We start from the raw sequence: 17,995 nt of genomic DNA, 5'->3' as shown, positions 1-17,995 counted from the left end.
AATTGAGCATTATATTATTATAACAAAACATTTGTAATAGCAATTTGACAGTAGGTTTAATCAATTGCAGCAAATTACTTTTTTATAAATTTTTATTATAGGTAAAAACCTTATCATAATATTTTCTTCTTTTTTGTGATTCGAAGAAGTTTACGATCGCCTTCTTGCAAATTATGATTGATTGATGATTCGATCTTCTTTGAAGCTCATATTCATATTATTCAAATATTTTGGATCAAGCTATCTTAACAATATATGTCCTTTAATTATCTTATATTCTATCTTTACATTTACTTACTTTGCACACAATAGCTAATTTTAAATTAAATTTATGTGTATATATAAAAAATATGTTTTTTCTCTTTTTATACTATATCATTCATGTGTGAAATTCAGCAAGAAATTCATTTATTGCAGGACAATGTAAAGCCGTAAGAGAATCCTAGAAAAAAATGAATAAAATATTCATCGTTAGAATAAATACATGTATGAGAAGTGTTTTATTAAAAAAACTATTTTAAAAATTGATATAAACAGATTACATAACAATATGTGTAACAAAAACGTTGCTTTTGTCAAGTGCATCACAAATTTTCTTATTTTTTCTTATTTTCGTTACACATATGCAAAATCTAATGTATCAAAAATATAGAAAAACTTAGTGATATTTAGATTTATTTTCGATACACATGCATGAGTTAAAATTTAATAGTCAAATATTTAATACATACCTCTTTTGTATTTATATTTAGACCTATTTTTCTCCTTACAGTATATCTATAAGGTAAAACAGCATAATGATGAACAATATTTAATAAGATATCTAAATCACAATCTCCTAAATCGTTAATCACTTTGTCTGAGAGATTTTTTAGAAGAATACCATTCTTTCGAGCGCTGAAAGCCTGTTAAAAAAAAAGAAAATCTTTGAAAATACTATTTATGAGATTTTTAGAAACATTTAGTATTTTTATATATATATACCTCGTCGTGCCATAATGCTGTATAAATATCATTTATATAGATAAATAAAATGCGAATCTTTTCCTGATATATGTTTAAGGGCATAATTTGTTGGAAGTGCTTTTTTACTTGGTGAAACCTATAATATAATTCAAGTATCAATAATTTAAAGAACGAAATTAACTTATATTAAATTATGTTTATTTTATATTTAATTATATATTAAAAATATGAAAAATTAATACCTCGATAATAATCTGCAAACTCTTGATAAGAAAGCGCAACTTTTTGTGATAAATGCTCCATAGATAACTGCTGGTGGTGGCAATGTCCATGATTTTATGTGACTACGGCTTTCCAACGTACAGATCTTTAAAGAAATGAAAGAAATAAAAATAATTGATAAAATATTTATCAATCAAAAATTATAATAAAATAACTTGTATTTTAAACTTTTACATACCTCTTCATAAAATGCTAAAGCTTCTGATAAAAATATAACATCAAAATTGTGTATATTTAATCCATAAACAATAAGATGTTCCAACGTTTTTGTAAGCACAGATACAATTTCTGTCAAATCTTCTGGTGGACTTTGTAGTAAAAAAAATGATGCATTCTCATGATATTTTTCTTGAAATTCTTGTTTAATAAACTGTAATGAAGTGTTATATTAAGATTCTGTTTAAGTACAATAATTATTAATGGAAATGTTATACAGATTGATTAGAGGTATTATGAATCCTTACCAAGTTTGTTATTAGTTTTTGCAAACATTTAATTATTTCACATTTTATAGGTAAACTTGATTCATAAAATATATTATATACATGTATCAGAATGTTCTCTTGTAAATCTAAAATTAATAAAGCTGTAATATTTTCAGCAAAAAATATTTAAATGGAACAACTTTATAAGTATTAATATTTATATTACCAGCTACTGATACAGAAGTCATCCATTGCAACAAATTAAATAGCTTTGGTAGATACTCTCCTGTGTTATAATATAAATATTCATCAAAGAATAATTTAATTACAAGTATTTCTTGCTGCATATATCGAGAAAATTCAATTGTCATTGAAAGGAATTGATCCATTTCTTCCTTGGAAAATTTTCCATTTTCCAATATAAATGCTAAAATATTAATGTAACTTTTTTTATATAATCTATTTTATGTTTAATATTACATACATGTAGTTTTATGTGGCAATAAAGTAATTAAATAAAACTTTTTTAACGATCAAAGAAAATTTAAGATAGTATACCTCTTATGAGTGTATTATAAAGATTATATGAAAATCTACTTTGATACTGAAAATCTGCATATGTAAGAAGATGATAACCAGCCATATTTGTTAAGAGTGAGACAGCATTACATGGCAATTCAACATTTTGATGGTATTTTCCCAATTCATCTATACTGTAATACATAACATATATATTAATATATTACATTTATACATAATATAAATGATTAATATGTTATTTCATTCATATATTGTGCTCACCTGTTTACATCAAAAATCGATTTTGCATCTTTATCTTTAAAAATACTTGAACCAATTTGAAAATAACCAACAGACGGCAACAGCGGCTTTTTCCTTTTTATTTTCTTTACATACCATAATTTTTATTTATATAATTAATTTATAAATCAGAGACACACATACACTATTACATTTTTGTTAAGTATTTTCTATACCTGCATCATATTCCAATTAAAATAAGTTTGAGTGCTTTGGCGAGATTGTTGGATCTCCATACGATCTCTGGCATCTTCTAATGCTAATCGCATAAATTCAGGTATAGGTTTCCATACACTTTCTATGTTCACCGATTGTATCTTTTCCGGTACTAATTCTGGCTTATATGATTTAAACAGGCTAAGAATGTATTTTAAAATATATCATATTATTCCATATTTTATTAAATATAAGTATTCTGTCAATTATACTTACGAAAGTAATGCAATAATATGTTTTGGAGGCTTAGCATATCTTTTTTGAGCGACTAATAACTTTAAAACATCTTTGCGACAAACATCTTCTGGTTTTGTTAATACATATACGATACGTGTTATATGACGTTCCTAAAATTTACATTTATATTATCACAAATAAGGTTATTCTAATAACATCATAATAAGAACATTAATTACATTTTAATATTGCAATCTATTCTTAAAAACTTGTTAAATATAAAATATGTATTTATATAATGTAAAAAAGGGATACATTACCAACTTTTCTTTCTTGAGCATTGTGTAAAAGAAGATATCGTAATATATATTAATTACTTTTCTATCTATTAATTCACAATCCCATAAACCTAAACATTAACATTTTTTTAAATATATTTTTATACATACATATATAATCAGAATAAATAACATATAAAATAAAATATTTTTCTAACATAAATAATTTTAGAGTAAGAATTCATAATTGTAACACTTTATGTAACAATTACACATACCTATGATCCATTGTATAACAATTGTAGAGACAGTGAGTGGTAGCTCATTTAATGACGATAAACACCAAGTGATTACAGATTTTGCTATTTTCTCAGGCATTTTATGTCTTGGAATCAGACATCTTATTAATGATACTCGTTTAACTGCAGCTAATATAAAAGTTTAATATTTATTTTATATATATGTACACCATGCTTGAGTAAATCAAGTCAAGTCTCTCACATATAAAATATTGTTAAAAAAAGTACACACATATATATATATATGTATAATATAAATATATATATATATATATATATACATATTGTGTATTAATGTTCTCACCTAAATCTTTGTGTACAATAACATTTGCAAGTTTACTGAGAACATCATCATCCAATCCTCTTGTGATAGCTTCTTCTTGTAAAACGTCAAGAAATGTATTAAATTCCGGCAGTATGTTGCCCTTTGCTAAAAAAAGAAGGAATAAAAAATGTTTTAAAAATTATAAATTATACAAACATATAAAATAACTTAAAAATCCAAAGACAGATCTATCCAACAAAATTATTTGAAATATCCTAAGTTATATAAACGCAAAAAAAAAAAAAAATAAAGAATATATATGTAATATAAGGATTATTATGAACGTTTACGACTTACATTCGAGGCTTTTAAAAAATTTTAAACATGTCTTTCTCGTCTCAATCTCCGTCATCCTGACAAGTTTGCGGTTAAAAAAACTCCGTGAAAAAATAAAGTTAAAAAACTCAAATCACTTATTTTTGGATCGAAGAAACGCTTTGAATTTTACATAGTTATAACGAACGTTGTAAATCCATTCAATTCAAATCTAGATGTTAAATTAAAGGAAGGTTAGGTTAGAAGATAAAGTTGTCCGATTCATGCATGATACGCATGAAGATAAAATCTATACTCCACGTCACGTACACTATAGATCTTCTGCCGCTTCATGTGAATTCGAAACAAATCTTATCCCTAAACCTTCCCCCTTTTACTCTACAAGTTAGTACATTTTGAAGTGCAACCGTAGTTTGTTTCGGAGTGAGTTTTTTGATTTGTGAAAAAAATAAACGATTCCTGGGCGTCGATGATGTCTTCTCTTAATTGAAGTAAACGTTCAACATATACGTACGTAACATTTTTTTCTTTTTTGCGCAAATATATCATAACGTAAGTATTTCAAGGCATTCAAACGAACATATATATATATATATATATAATATATGCTTTCAAGCTGCGTTTCGAAATGTATCACTATCAGATCTTTTCTGCGTCAACCGATTATTTTTCTTAATTTTTAAATATAAGGAAGACATATCTATACGAAATATATTTGAAATAATGCATCTATCAGCTGATAATTATTTTCTATAATTTCGCCAAACTTTCCGCCCATTTTGAACTTTTCCAGTTGCTTTTATATATTTTATCGGGAGCGTTCCACTTGATTTCGAAGCACTCCTGGAATTATTTCGTCCTTGTTGCTCGCGCGCAGTTAAACAAAGACAGAGAACGCTCGCGAGCGGTAAAGCGTCAAGTGGAACATATGTCACCTGTGTGACTCGACGAATGCGTGAAGACGCGTTTCAGAATTTGTCTCCAATCCAACATGTCGTTTGTTCATTCGTAAGGTTTCGGGCTCTCGAGCGGGACAAATTCGGGTAAAGTGTGATTCTTGGAAAAAAGTGTGCATAATTATACGTATGAATGCCGAATCGATCGTTATCTAATTGCGCGTGGTGTTGAATTGTGAAAGATAATTAACTGTGAGATCGCGAGAGAGAAGCAAGAAGAGCCAGGCAACATGGTAAGTCTTCGTCACGATAAATTTCGGATGTAATGCAGAATCGTTCTGACGATCGTTAACCGTGTTGCAGATGCAATTTATGTTACTGTTCAGCCGTCAAGGGAAGCTCCGCTTACAAAAGTGGTACGTCGCCCATCCGGATAAACTGAAAAAAAAGATTACGCGCGAGCTAATAACTACTATATTAGCGCGAAAGCCAAAAATGTCAAGTTTCTTGGAATGGAAGGACGTTAAAGTCGTTTACAAGAGGTACGTCGAAATTGTCACACATTTGATCATCGCCGTTTCAATCTGGAACGTTTTTTTTTTTTTTTTTTTTTTTTTTTTTGCATGATTTTACAATATTCTACAAGAAATTTTTATCCGCTCACAGATATGCAAGTTTGTACTTTTGTTGTGCAATTGAACAAAATGACAATGAATTACTAACTTTGGAAATTATACATCGATATGTTGAATTGTTGGATAAGTATTTTGGCAGTGTGAGTATGTTTAATTAAAATGAAAAATTTTAAGTATATTATATATGCGTTGTTATTTGTTATCTAATTGTAAAATTATAACGGAATGGTAATAATATTATTAGGTATGCGAGTTGGACATAATTTTCAATTTCGAAAAGGCATACTTTATCTTAGACGAATTACTTGTCGGTGGAGAGATTCAAGAAACTAGCAAAAAGAATGTATTGAAGGCCATTGCTGCCCAGGATCTGCTACAGGAGGTTAGTTACGGGGATGTACCCCTTGAATTGTAATATGTTTTAATTTATTAATGGCACAAGGTTGTACACACACACACAAACATGCAACAGATAATTTTTTTTATATCCATATTTGGTTGTAAAAGAGAAATTTTTAGATCATTTTATCTCGATATATTGCTATTTATATTTCAAATATTGAGAATTTATTTAGCAAAACCATATACAGGTGGAAAGAGTACAAATGAGAATTTTGTATTTGCATAATATTTATAATCAATATTTATTAATTCTAAATTAAAGCGATCTCTATTGCTGTTTCTTGCTAGTCATGTATCGTTCTTATTAAACGATTATGATATTGCAAGAGAATCAAACATGTATAAAATCTGTTTGAGCTAGGTGATGTACAGTTAAATTTTTCTTTTACTCCTAGCTTTTTGAAATGATTTCTTTGCATATTAATTTATTTTTTATTAAAAAATTATACACATATGAGAAAAATATGAAGAATCTACAGTATTAAAGCAATATTATTTGATATATAGTTATACTTAGCCATTATCATATTTTACAATTTTATTTAACACCTAGTAACAATAAGTTTTAAAGATATGGAAATGAATAATATTACAGGACATGCATGAAGGCATTTGAAGATATTAATAATTGCCTCTATACAAAATAATTTTGAATGTTTTACTTGCTTTAATCTTGCCTGTCTTCTTGCATATATACAATTTATATAATAATGTATATATTATATCTATTTATATAGCGTTATATCAGCTTTTTATCTGGTTAACAATTCTCTGTGTTGTTGTAATATTTGATGTTGCACGATGTGATCGAAATGTTAGTTGCCACATTGATATAATCATATATACATACATATATATATGTGATTATATATTTACATATAAAGAAATCTTATTGCCTGTATATACAATATGTATATATTCATTATTCACACTATGTTTACAAATTATTTCACATGTGCTCTCTTATATAATATGCAAAATGTGACGGAACCAAATAATTTTCTTTATTCTACATGTTGCCTCTTGTGTCAGTTGTTTCAAACGTCATTATGCATCGGGACGGTTTCAAAATTATATAATAACTTGTATAAATTTCTCTCATTTCTTTTTCTTACTTTATCGAATGCTTCTCTTCCGAATTTAACATCTAACTATAATGTCCCAACTATCTTATCTTTCATTAAGCATGAGCAACATTTGCAATGTAAATTGTTACACATTGGTAAACAATTTTAACGAGCTTAAATGTTAAATATTTTTATAGACAATTTCGGAAATGCTTACGCTTCTCGTTTTAATCTTTATAAAGGAGCATGTATATATAAACAATATTTTACTGTTAAATTTAATTTTTATTACATATTGGCATTATTTATGTATAATAGCATCTATATAGTGTGGATACTATTTGACAATAGTATGGTTGTGTAATTTATGTATGACCAAAAAAAAGAATCTAGTTTTAAAATAGATATTTTCTTAAAATCTGCATTTATAAGTAAATACGTAAGAAAGGTGTTGTATCCATTTTTGAATTTTCGTAGTTTCAAGTAATCATAGTTTAAATGACAAAAATATAAACAAAAGTATTTTGATTATCTGTTGACGTTTTTAATATAAGGCACGATATATATTTTACACATATATGCAATAGAGAGAGAAAGAGAGATAATGAGAGAGTTACAGTTAAGTTTACTTAACTTACGAAAAACAGATAATTTCTAACTTATTTTCACGTATGACTACACACGTGTGAAAGTACTTTTTTGTACATATATCAAAGGGTTTGTTTAGATATTAATAAATTTAAAATCTTAACAAACCAAATTGTCATAAAATTGATAGATTTAATGCATTTGCATGTTTTAAATTGATAATACAAATCAATGAAACTACAAAATAAAAACCAAAATGATAATAATTTATAATTTATGATAACTATAATGTATAATGCATATTACTTCAAATTTCTAAATAAGTTATAGGTAATAATGAGTGAGAAAAATCTTTTTATTAGTTTTTCATTCATTTTGATATTGACATTTTTGAAATTTAATCATTGAATTGTACATTGCACTAATAGCGTATATTATTTTTTATATATGATATGCCATATTTAAAAATAATTTAATAAGAATAATTTGAGATGTCATTATTAATTCTATTCTATTGTTAAATTTTTTTGACAGAAAATTGTTTTCTATAAAGTAGATCTCATACATAAAGCTTTTATAGCTCAAGAAATATTTAAAAAATAATACAATTAAAATGAGGTACAAAAATTAAAAAGTTAATATTTTTTATAGTTTTATATGTAACAGTATTTGTTCTCATTTATAAATAATAGTGCCACACATATATGGTATTTGTGCATGCCATGTACAATATCCTTAAACATTAATAATACAACTAATATTAAACATGATTAAACATTTTTAATATATCAAGAATTTGACATTTTTGTTAGAATTGTTTCATTTTATATTTATAAATACATATTTTTATCAAATTAATCATTTTTTACAAGTTGCAATATAAAATTACAATATAAAGGACTGTTATTAAAAATTCAAATATTAAGCTAAAATTATCATGAAATTTTATAAGAAATGAATGGAAATATTTATTAATAATAATACATGTAAATATTTGTAAAAAGCCTTAATAATACGTAACACTTTTATGTTATTTTCTCTTTGTAACATACTTTATATAGGAAAAAAATGATAAAAAAAGGGTCTCTATAAGATGCTCATAATATATAGTGCATAATATTTTATTATTGTATTATATAAGATCTATATTTCCACACAATATTGTGTGTTCAAAAATTTAAGTGCCTACTTTATGTCTTTGTATGTATGGTCTAAAAGTTTTAAATCACGTGCATGATGTGACATTGAATAGAATGACGTTAAATATTCTAAAAGCGAATGAAGAATTGTTACTAATAATTAAATTACGAATTTGTTTAATCTGCTCGAGCATTGGTGACAGTCGCTATGCTGGGTATTTGCATAAACTGGAAGCGGGAAAAACATTGTGAATACGCTAAAGAGAAAGATATTCATCTCTCACATAACGGCTCTCATCGAAAACTGAATAGATGAAAACTCATTCGTGATCTTCCATTAACTGCCATGTGATTATATGTTTATCGGATTCGTACAAAAGCATGACACCAATGCAATGATTTATGCACTAAGTACCTTTTGTAATAAGAATAAGAGAGTGATGTTAACGTATTATTGCCATATCTTGAATTTATCAGTATATTGAGATTTAGATTAATCATTTATTCCATAGATACGATAATGTGCGGCACACAGCACTAGAAGTAGAATAAATGAGAAGTGTATTACTATGTATATGTTGCCGTTTATAGAGTGTTGATATGTATATGTGTGTGTATGCCTTCAAAATCTAATAAATATTTTTCAACAATTGTATTCACTTTGTAACATTTGTCTCGTATATTTTCCAAATAATGTATCACTTAGCTTTACTTTATGAAAATATTGAATTTCAAGAGTTTCAAGTAGTCTCATAAATGACATTTATTAACTTTCTTATGAGAAATGAGATATTTAAATATGATGCCATTACTAAAGTTATTTAAAATTATTATTATTATACAAAAAATTGTGCTTCTATTAAAAGAGTTTACAGCTTGTAGCTTGTAGCTCTATATCTATTTAGGAATAATATTTTATATATATGCTCCTAAATGAAATAAGATATTAAAGTAAAAATTGTAAATGAAAACGATACGCATACAATAATAATTATTAACAAAATATTCTTGTTACATAAACTTTTCAAGAGTTTAACATTTCTTATAGAGAGAATATTATGAGACTCTTGTGTGTGTATAGAGAGAAAGAGAGAGAGAGAGAGAGCATTTTGTGATTGTACATGAATATGTGATTGAGAATATATGGTTTAAATATATATACTCTACAACTATTTAAATGTTTGTATATATAATATAATATTGCATAGTATTATATATGTTAAATCCATGGTAAATAGGGACAAAGTAGAAATTTAGCGAAAGACTAGTTAGTTTTTCTTTGTTTGTTGTGGAAGGACGAAGCTGTGGAAGGTGCTCTGCGGGAGATAGGGCTTTTATAGGTACCCTATTGTTTGCATGAGCTTCACGGACAAAGTATCGACCCACACGATCGACCGAAAAACCAGAAAAGGCTTATCCGCTGCATGATGCCATTACGACTCTACTATATAAATACATGCAATTTCAAGTCAACTTTATACTAGTCATATGCAGGACGTTTAAGGCATCGTGCATTTTCTTTCGGCTATAAGTTCTTTAACAATAAGTCCATCTTTCTGCGTGATAAAAATTTGATTTGAAGATTGATAAAGAGAAATTGAAAACAAATTTCTTATTTGAAAGCCACGATTGTCAATATAAAATATCGTGGTACTTGAAACTTTGTTTCTGATAAAAACATATATATATTTAAAGAAAATAAAATATAAGGTATTCATCTATTTAGAAACTTGAGAATTTATTAAAAAAGGTACATTTAAAAATGCGAGAAATCTATTTATGATTCAAAAATTTATTACTGGAAACAAATATACTTCTCTTATATAATAAGTTAATTTATTAGCTTACAATCGAGAGAAAATGTGCACGATACTTGGAGCATTCTCTGTATATGTTAATATATTTTTATATCGAAAAAGTCGTCTCTTATGTATGAAAGAAAATATTATGTTACTAATCAAAGGCTGAACTACAGTTCTTGATCGTAACTTTTAACGTACATCTTGACAAGTAAGCGACGACAGTTACCCCAACGTACTTTAATCCTCAACTGTGGCAATAAAATTATTCTGTATTTGTAAGTTATTTTTATGAAAGCATTGTACACATGTGCTATACTGAAGAGTGCGTCGGTATTTAGCCGATTATTACATATAGAATATATATATATATATTTCTTACGTATCTCTCTATCTATCTACTTAAACAAAAACACTATTTTAATTATTACAAGTAATTCGAAACTTATCTTTATACACTTTATTATATATATGTATATACGCCCATATTATATATTAAGCATCGTCAATTTTTAATCTATTAATGTATAATCTATTAATTATACATTAAGTGTAAGTCTAGTAATAAATATATCGAATGAAATTTTTACATTGTAATTGAACACGAGCGCGTATACAACACCTTGTCTGTTATTAGTCTATGTTATCAGTTAAACCAACATATAAATCTCACGTGGAGATAACACACTCGACTCAGGCATCTCAAATTCATCCTTGAAGTTAATTGATTAAGAAATAGTAACCGATATATAACGTGGGATGAATATTCCCGAAATGAATTTTTCGTTAGCTTTTTTCGGGCTGAATATCTTGTTTTACAAGGCTGTCTCGCGTAATGTAAGCATAATGAATTGAATATTGCATCCATCCTTGTTCCCTCTTGCGTGGAGGACGCACCGCAATTCGATACATTGCATGTAAAATAGGCAATTTTTTATTGGCGCTTTAAGATTTTAATCGTGGCAAAAAATAAACATGCGCTTTGTGTGACCACGCGAATAAAGTCACTTGGTTATATGAAAAGGGTTCAGTTCACCATTTGAAGCTGCATCAAGAAGAGAATTTTATTATGCAGTAGGTACGTGTATGTTTATATATATATATATAATATATATCCTCATTCTATCTTTTTTCGTAATGTGTTTATAAAGTGCAGCGTCAAAGTAATTGATCCCTGTTCATATTATTGTTAGAGACTTTTCGAGCGTGATGTCGATGAACTTATTTCCTTGTATATGTTACAGGAGGAGACTCCTCAGGGTTTTTTCGAGGATCACGGATTGGGATAATATTCTTTAAAACGATACTTTGGCGCATATCTCGTCGTAAGTTTACACATTCCCACTATTATGTTTTATTCCATTTCACATCATGCAATTTACATTTTAGAAAAAAGCTATATATATATATATATGTTTTGCGTGCAGATACACTTATACAATTATCATGTTTATTATTTTAATAATCATGTCAGCAATATAAATCGGAGAGGTTTTAATATTTTTTTAGTTAGAAATTTCTTTAATTTTAAGTATTGTGAATTGTTGAAGCATTTAGGGTCAGTTACATTTATATAATTTTGTCGAATTATTAATTAGGTAGAATAGCAGATATGATTGTACGTGTTTCATTGTAAACACAAATTTGTCATTTACTCTTTGTTCATTTTTTATCTTTTATTCTGCACATTTTCTTTAAAGCCAACATTACATAATTGTGTACAGTTTGAAAATCTTTGAAATAAGCTCTATTTGAAAAAAAACGAATCTTTTATCTCAGTATAATAACGTCAATTTTCTTTCTTTATATCTGATTCGTTTTTCTTCTTGTAACAGAAGATAATTTTTTATGAAAATTTTATATAATGATACGAAATGTTATGGAGAGATAAAATTACATATTATTACATAAAATATGGCATTTTCATATCGAGTGTTTTTGAGATATAATTTATTTATACACAATCACTCTTCTTACGAGATGTAATGTGTTGTTAATCAAATATCGTATATTCTGTATTACATAATATATCGTTCATGAAATTCCGAATGCTTCCTAGAATTCGAAATATAAATATGTCACAATAAGAGTATCTGCACGTTTTTAACCAATATTAGAAAAAAGAACCAGATATATAATCTATAATTATAAGGATATATTCTAGTTTAAATTAAAAAAGTAGACTGTGACAGAGAGAAAGATGGGAGTATCGATAGTTAGCACATGTATTCTTTAATAATGATAAAGGCTCTTCATTAGTGAATGTTGAAATTTGTCAGGCGTGAGTGGTCTTGAAATAGATTAAAAGATTAAAATGTCACGAAAATAGAATTAAAATAGTTGATTAACCATTTTAATTGTCATAAATTACATTAGTTGCAATTTAGCGCAAACTAAGTAAATTTCTCTCTGTATACTGATTTAGAGATATTATTTCAATTTAACTTATCTTAATTTTGTATTATGCATTCATCTGTGTCAATTTACCATGCGACATATTTTTTAATACCGTATTTTGATATAATTGCTAAGTTATTTTTCTAAACGTTTGTTGAACGAATGGAATCATTCAGCAGCAATTGTATAAAGGTTATCGATTTAAAAATTAAATTTATCAGATCTAATTAAATTTCTCAAAATTCTGCTAAAAAATCAAAGACTGCATGTCTGCTATCGAATCTTGTTTTTTTTTTCTGATTGGTCCAAGATTGTTAGAAAGTATTAATATTTTTTAAAAACATGATAATAATGTAGCTACATATTTTATTTAACTCTTAACTATGTACAGTGGAATCTTATGTAAGTTTAACGTACATTTATATAAAATCCATTATTCGTAAAAGATCAAGACACGATCGATCAAAATAATTTTGATTTAGAGAGATCCTTTTTTAGAGAAATCAAATTTGAGGAAAGATCTCATTTTACTCGCAAAAATGTATTTTTTTCTTGCTTCTTTTTCTTTACCGATTATGAATTTCTGTCCTGTCAGAAAATTTGCACTTATTTCTATTTTAGTTTCGTAAAAACTTTTGTACAGTCGAATAATATCTTGAATCCATCATACTATATTGTCTCATATTTTATCATTAGTAACAAAAATATTTTAGTTTATTTTATTGTATAATTTCATAAAATATATTAAAAAAATCTGTGATTTAATAATTATATATATATATATATATATATATATATATTTATATTTATATTTTTAAAGATGCTGTATTTATTATTTTGTTACGATGAATAATTTTATGTATGATTCTTTGATTTCACACGATAGTATATATGATTTTTTGCGTCACGAACATAGTTAAGAGTTAAAGAATATTTTATTATTTTAGCATTTATTTTAATCTAATTATATTATATCGTATACACAGCGAGTTAAACTAATTAACACAAGTTAAACTTCAATTAGATTCAGTTACTTGTGACAGTAGTTTATTAGAAAATTTTAATGCAATGATTATATATATATATCCTTTCTTATATTCTTATTAAAAAGTTACATTTTATCATATATTTTTATGAAGCTTGAAGCTTGCATACGTATAACAAGATGTAAGAGTTATCGATTTCTGTATCCAATATGCAGTTGTTGAAATTAATCGAAATATTTTATAGCATAAATGTTTGCACTGTTGTAAAATGTGCAATTAAAGTATACTGATATGTATAAATTGAAGATCTCGACTTGTGCGTTCAAAGTACTTTTCATATTAAAGATCAGACAATAAGTTAAGCATATTCCTAAATATTCGCCTGTGTAATATTTATACGTTATTATATACATATATATACACATATATATATATATATATATATATATATTTATATATACACATAAATATCCTATACATATCGAAAAACAAATATAATCTAATTTAATTTAAATCCCGCCAAAAAAGTAAAACAGTTTATTTGAAATATTTAAATAAGTCCTCATTTAATATGTTATTAATTAAACGTAATTATTTCTTTTTAAATATCAAAAGTGATATTTTTTTTATTCAGTCACTCTCTCTATATATATTTAAATAACTTTTGTTATTATAACGTAAAAATTAATAAAATTTGAAAACAGAGAAAAAGAGAGAGAGAGAAGAATATAATATTGTTACATGATATAAAAAATACTTTGAGATGTATTGTATTCATCTGTTACAACTTGATTGAGCGGGATGTACTTTATATATATATATATATATATATATATATACACACACACACACGCATATATATATATATATATACATATATATACACATGTTGATGTAAACAGTGAGATAAAACACTTAATTCGCGGCAACACAGTTAAATAGGATAATTCTCTAATTTAACTCCATTTTACATTGCATCTTTCATTTTTCGTTATGTAATAATCAAAGTATACTTATGCAACAATCTAATAGATGCTCATTAGATCAATTAACAAGGGAACGTAACATTTATCCTTGCACTTTGTAATTACATAATTAATCTGCGTAATACAATCGTGAATGTCACATTCGATTGCATTTAAGCTTTTGAATTATATGAAGCAACACTATATAGCAACATTATATGAACAACGTGTACATATTTTATCGGAAGCGAATCAAAAATAGTTAATAAGTTATCTTTGTTGCTCCGCATCTCTGGATACCGATGTTTGATGAAACAAACAGGACTGTAGACTATAAGACTTTATCGATGTTAAGAATGTGAAATATGTATTATGTTAAGGCGAAATGTTGCATTGACACAAAAGACGATGCTTTGTGCTCCGTCCAAAAAATAAAATCTGTAAAAACACACAGACGACGTATTAATTAAATAAGAACGTCTTCTTAAATAAAATGCACGATTTTTTTTTTTTGGAAAAGCGATAATTTTTGACAGCAAGAGAAGAAAAATATTGTAAAAAAATCTCAATTAGGAGATTTAAGGCTCCTGAATTCTCGCCGCGGCGATGTCAGATTGTGACGTCAGAGGCGAAAATTCTTAGATGCCACTTCGAAATGAAAAGATATTTCGATGAAACAGGACTTTAGATTTTTTTAAGCACACTTTTAAAATACCTCGAAAATTATATATCCTTCTTCCTTTTATAATCGATCAACAGACTGTGTTTTCTCGCCTCTGACGTCACAATTTCAACATGATCGGTGAGGAGCCAAGAGCCTTAAAATCTTATCATCATCCTGGTTTTGTAACACGTTTGTTAAAACGATTATGACGCGTGTTTAATTACATTTAATTACACATTATAATATCGAAGAGAGGAGGCGCTCTTTATTTTATTTTTTTTTTACAAAATCCTCACAGCGGAATCGAAAGGCGAAAAGAGAAGAAGAGCGGCCCGGAACTCTCAACGAGATCGCTCAAATTTCCGCTCTAAAGCGCCAAAACGACGTCGTCGAAATTAATGATACGTTTCTAACACGCGCGTCGCGCGTATAATTTAGATGCGTGCGCACGATTACAACGGTATAGTTTATAATAACAGAGAGAATACACACAGTCGATGCACACATTTAGCTTGCATCCCCGTTCCCGCGCGCGCACAGTTATTGAAATTTAAACCCCGTTTCATTCACGTTCGATCGCACAATAGAACCGCGCGCGGCGAGATATAACTTCATAATGTCCATCAATGTAGCCATGTGCGGCAGACGGTTTAATGAATACAACGGACGTGACAGGGATGTGAAAATGCGTGCCACTCCCCACTTATCCTCTTTCTCTCTCTCTCTCTCGCTCGCTCGCGTGTGTGTTTCCGTTATTGAAAAATCCCGCGTCCGCCGCAACTCCCCCGATTCGCATTGTAACACGACCGTATATATGCAATCGCATATCCCGGACGTGTATCACGAATGCGCGCCCATGTATTGTACGTACAATGCCGACGACGGGCGTCGCGACGATAATAGGCAGCATCCATTATCGAGAGGAGGACGACGACGATTAAATGGAACGCTTCTCGCTTTCTGTATCGCGCGGCATGCACGTATACCTACGTTTTATTTACGATTTATCCGCGGTAAGAAAGATCGGAAGCGACGAGGGATCGGTGAAGAATTCTCTCGCGCAACTCGCTTTTAAGGATAAGAAACGAGATTGTAAATTGTAAGATTCAAGAGTCGTCACCAGGATCTCGCGTTATTATTATTATTGTTGTTATTATTATTATTATTATTATTATTATTATTATTATTATTATTATTATTATTATTATTATTATTATTATTTCCAGCGTTCCGAGACTGCATCCCCTCGAGCGCGATACAATGAAATGCATCGCGAGATGCATAAGAAAAATAAAGATATCGCACGCAGGATTTTTTCAAGGAGGAGGCATAATTAAGACTTTTTTATTTTTGTCCTTTCTGAATTTTCTTATTTTTCTTTTTTTATATTAAATAATATATGCAAGTGAATTCCAGCGTTTATGCAAAAAATGCTTAATTTTTAACTGATTTCGAAGGGAGGCAAATGGCCCCTAGCCTCCCCTTACGGATACTCATGACGCATAAATAAATGTGCAAGTCAACGCTAATTGCAGGTCGCAGGCAGGTCCATCGTCGGAGTAGTTTCATCCCAAACGTCCCGGAAGGAAGAGATAAAAAAAAGAATCTTGGAGGCCGATCGTACCGTCATTGTGCGATCGCGGGACTACGCGGGACTACGAGGTGATTCGACGCAAAAGTGGATCCGCGGAGCTAGTCCACCGAGTGGCGGCATTCGAACTCAAAGTCTCGAACGCGTCGGCGCGTCGAGGCGGAAGGAGAACGAGAGAGCGACGTCGGCTCCACTCTCCGCCACTGACGTCGACGCCATCGCCGTCGTCGTACTGTCGTCGACGTCGGGCATCGGTCCCGATCGCGTGCGTTAATTTCGATTAACGGGGCTAATCGGCGATTGCGAATGCATACGCGCTCGCATACGTACGTGTACATACATATTACGTGTATACGTGAGGATGGCGCGTGAAACGGTAACAATAACGCGTTAATATACGTGTATATATACGTATATATATATATATATATATATATATATACCTATATATATATATATATATATGCGCGCCCTCGTCATCGCGCGAGGATATCGTAATCGAGGAGACGAGGATCGATCGTTCGCGAGCGCGCCGATGGAATCGACGAGACGAGAACGTTTGGCTTCGTCCGTCCTGTAGAGGGAAAATTGGAGCCGCGCGAAGTTGTCGATCTTGTGCACCTCTCGACGAGGACGTCATCGTTGTTTGAAGCGACGCGTCGAACGTTTGGACTTTGGCTCGAGCCGACGAAATATACGAGCGAGAGAGAGAGAGAGAGAGAAGGATAGAGGTGTCGGAAATAGACGTTGAAAATTAGAGACGCGAGGAAGAGACTTTTTGGAGCATCGAGAGGAGAAACGCG

At 29.0% G+C, this 17,995-nt stretch overlaps 2 protein-coding genes across 4 annotated transcripts; one reads left to right on the top strand and one right to left on the bottom strand.

Moving 5' to 3' along the window:
• Window positions 1-74: 74 nt before the first annotated feature.
• LOC114945986 (centromere protein I) lies at window positions 75-4,586 on the bottom strand. The gene is made up of 15 exons (XM_085481473.1): window positions 4,085-4,586; window positions 3,767-3,892; window positions 3,442-3,591; window positions 3,206-3,294; window positions 2,925-3,055; window positions 2,669-2,849; window positions 2,475-2,578; window positions 2,232-2,386; window positions 1,900-2,100; window positions 1,713-1,819; window positions 1,427-1,618; window positions 1,209-1,333; window positions 985-1,102; window positions 732-905; window positions 75-442 (listed from the first exon to the last, which is right to left on the bottom strand). Exons 1-15 carry the CDS (start codon window positions 4,137-4,139, stop codon window positions 380-382), a joined length of 1,971 nt encoding a protein of 656 aa, XP_085337599.1. The 5' UTR covers window positions 4,140-4,586; the 3' UTR covers window positions 75-379.
• A 405-nt stretch (window positions 4,587-4,991) lies between these two features.
• On the top strand, window positions 4,992-15,388 carry AP-1sigma (AP-1 complex subunit sigma-2). Of its 3 annotated transcripts, XR_014924472.1 has the most exons (6): window positions 4,993-5,252; window positions 5,323-5,501; window positions 5,626-5,734; window positions 5,839-5,976; window positions 10,086-11,667; window positions 11,834-15,388. XR_014924472.1 is itself a non-coding variant. In XM_029322370.2 (5 exons), exons 1-5 carry the CDS (start codon window positions 5,250-5,252, stop codon window positions 11,876-11,878), a joined length of 474 nt encoding a protein of 157 aa, XP_029178203.1. In that variant the 5' UTR covers window positions 4,992-5,249; the 3' UTR covers window positions 11,879-15,388. The 3 variants fall into 3 exon arrangements, 2 of the variants coding, with proteins under 2 accessions (XP_029178203.1, XP_029178204.1); XM_029322370.2 differs by lacking the exon at window positions 10,086-11,667 and having other exon boundaries at window positions 4,992-5,252; XM_029322371.2 differs by lacking the exons at window positions 10,086-11,667; window positions 11,834-15,388 and adding an exon at window positions 9,303-9,445.
• The last annotated feature ends 2,607 nt before the right edge of the window (window positions 15,389-17,995 follow it).

Source organism: Nylanderia fulva, unplaced genomic scaffold (assembly GCF_048542155.1).
Source record: "Nylanderia fulva isolate GAGA-0341 unplaced genomic scaffold, ASM4854215v1 Scaffold18, whole genome shotgun sequence".
NCBI classification, from domain to species: Eukaryota; Metazoa; Arthropoda; class Insecta; order Hymenoptera; family Formicidae; genus Nylanderia; species Nylanderia fulva.
This window is presented reverse-complemented; position numbering and strand designations above follow the sequence as displayed.

What these genes read in the sequence shown, in the direction of transcription:
- LOC114945986 (XM_085481473.1), bottom strand. Translation starts at nt 4,139, where the DNA reads ATGACGGAGATTGAGACGAGAAAGACATGTTTAAAATTTTTTAAAAGC. An exon ending in ATTTTTTAAAAGCCTCGAAT is followed by an intron (nt 3,893 to 4,084) that starts GTAAGTCGTAAA and finishes TTCTTTTTTTAG; the next exon opens with CAAAGGGCAACATACTGCCG. An exon ending in TGTTATACAATGGATCATAG is followed by an intron (nt 3,295 to 3,441) that starts GTATGTGTAATT and finishes GTTAATGTTTAG; the next exon opens with GTTTATGGGATTGTGAATTA.
- AP-1sigma (XM_029322370.2), top strand. An exon ending in GTTAAAGTCGTTTACAAGAG is followed by an intron (nt 5,502 to 5,625) that starts GTACGTCGAAAT and finishes ATCCGCTCACAG; the next exon opens with ATATGCAAGTTTGTACTTTT. An exon ending in TGGATAAGTATTTTGGCAGT is followed by an intron (nt 5,735 to 5,838) that starts GTGAGTATGTTT and finishes TAATATTATTAG; the next exon opens with GTATGCGAGTTGGACATAAT.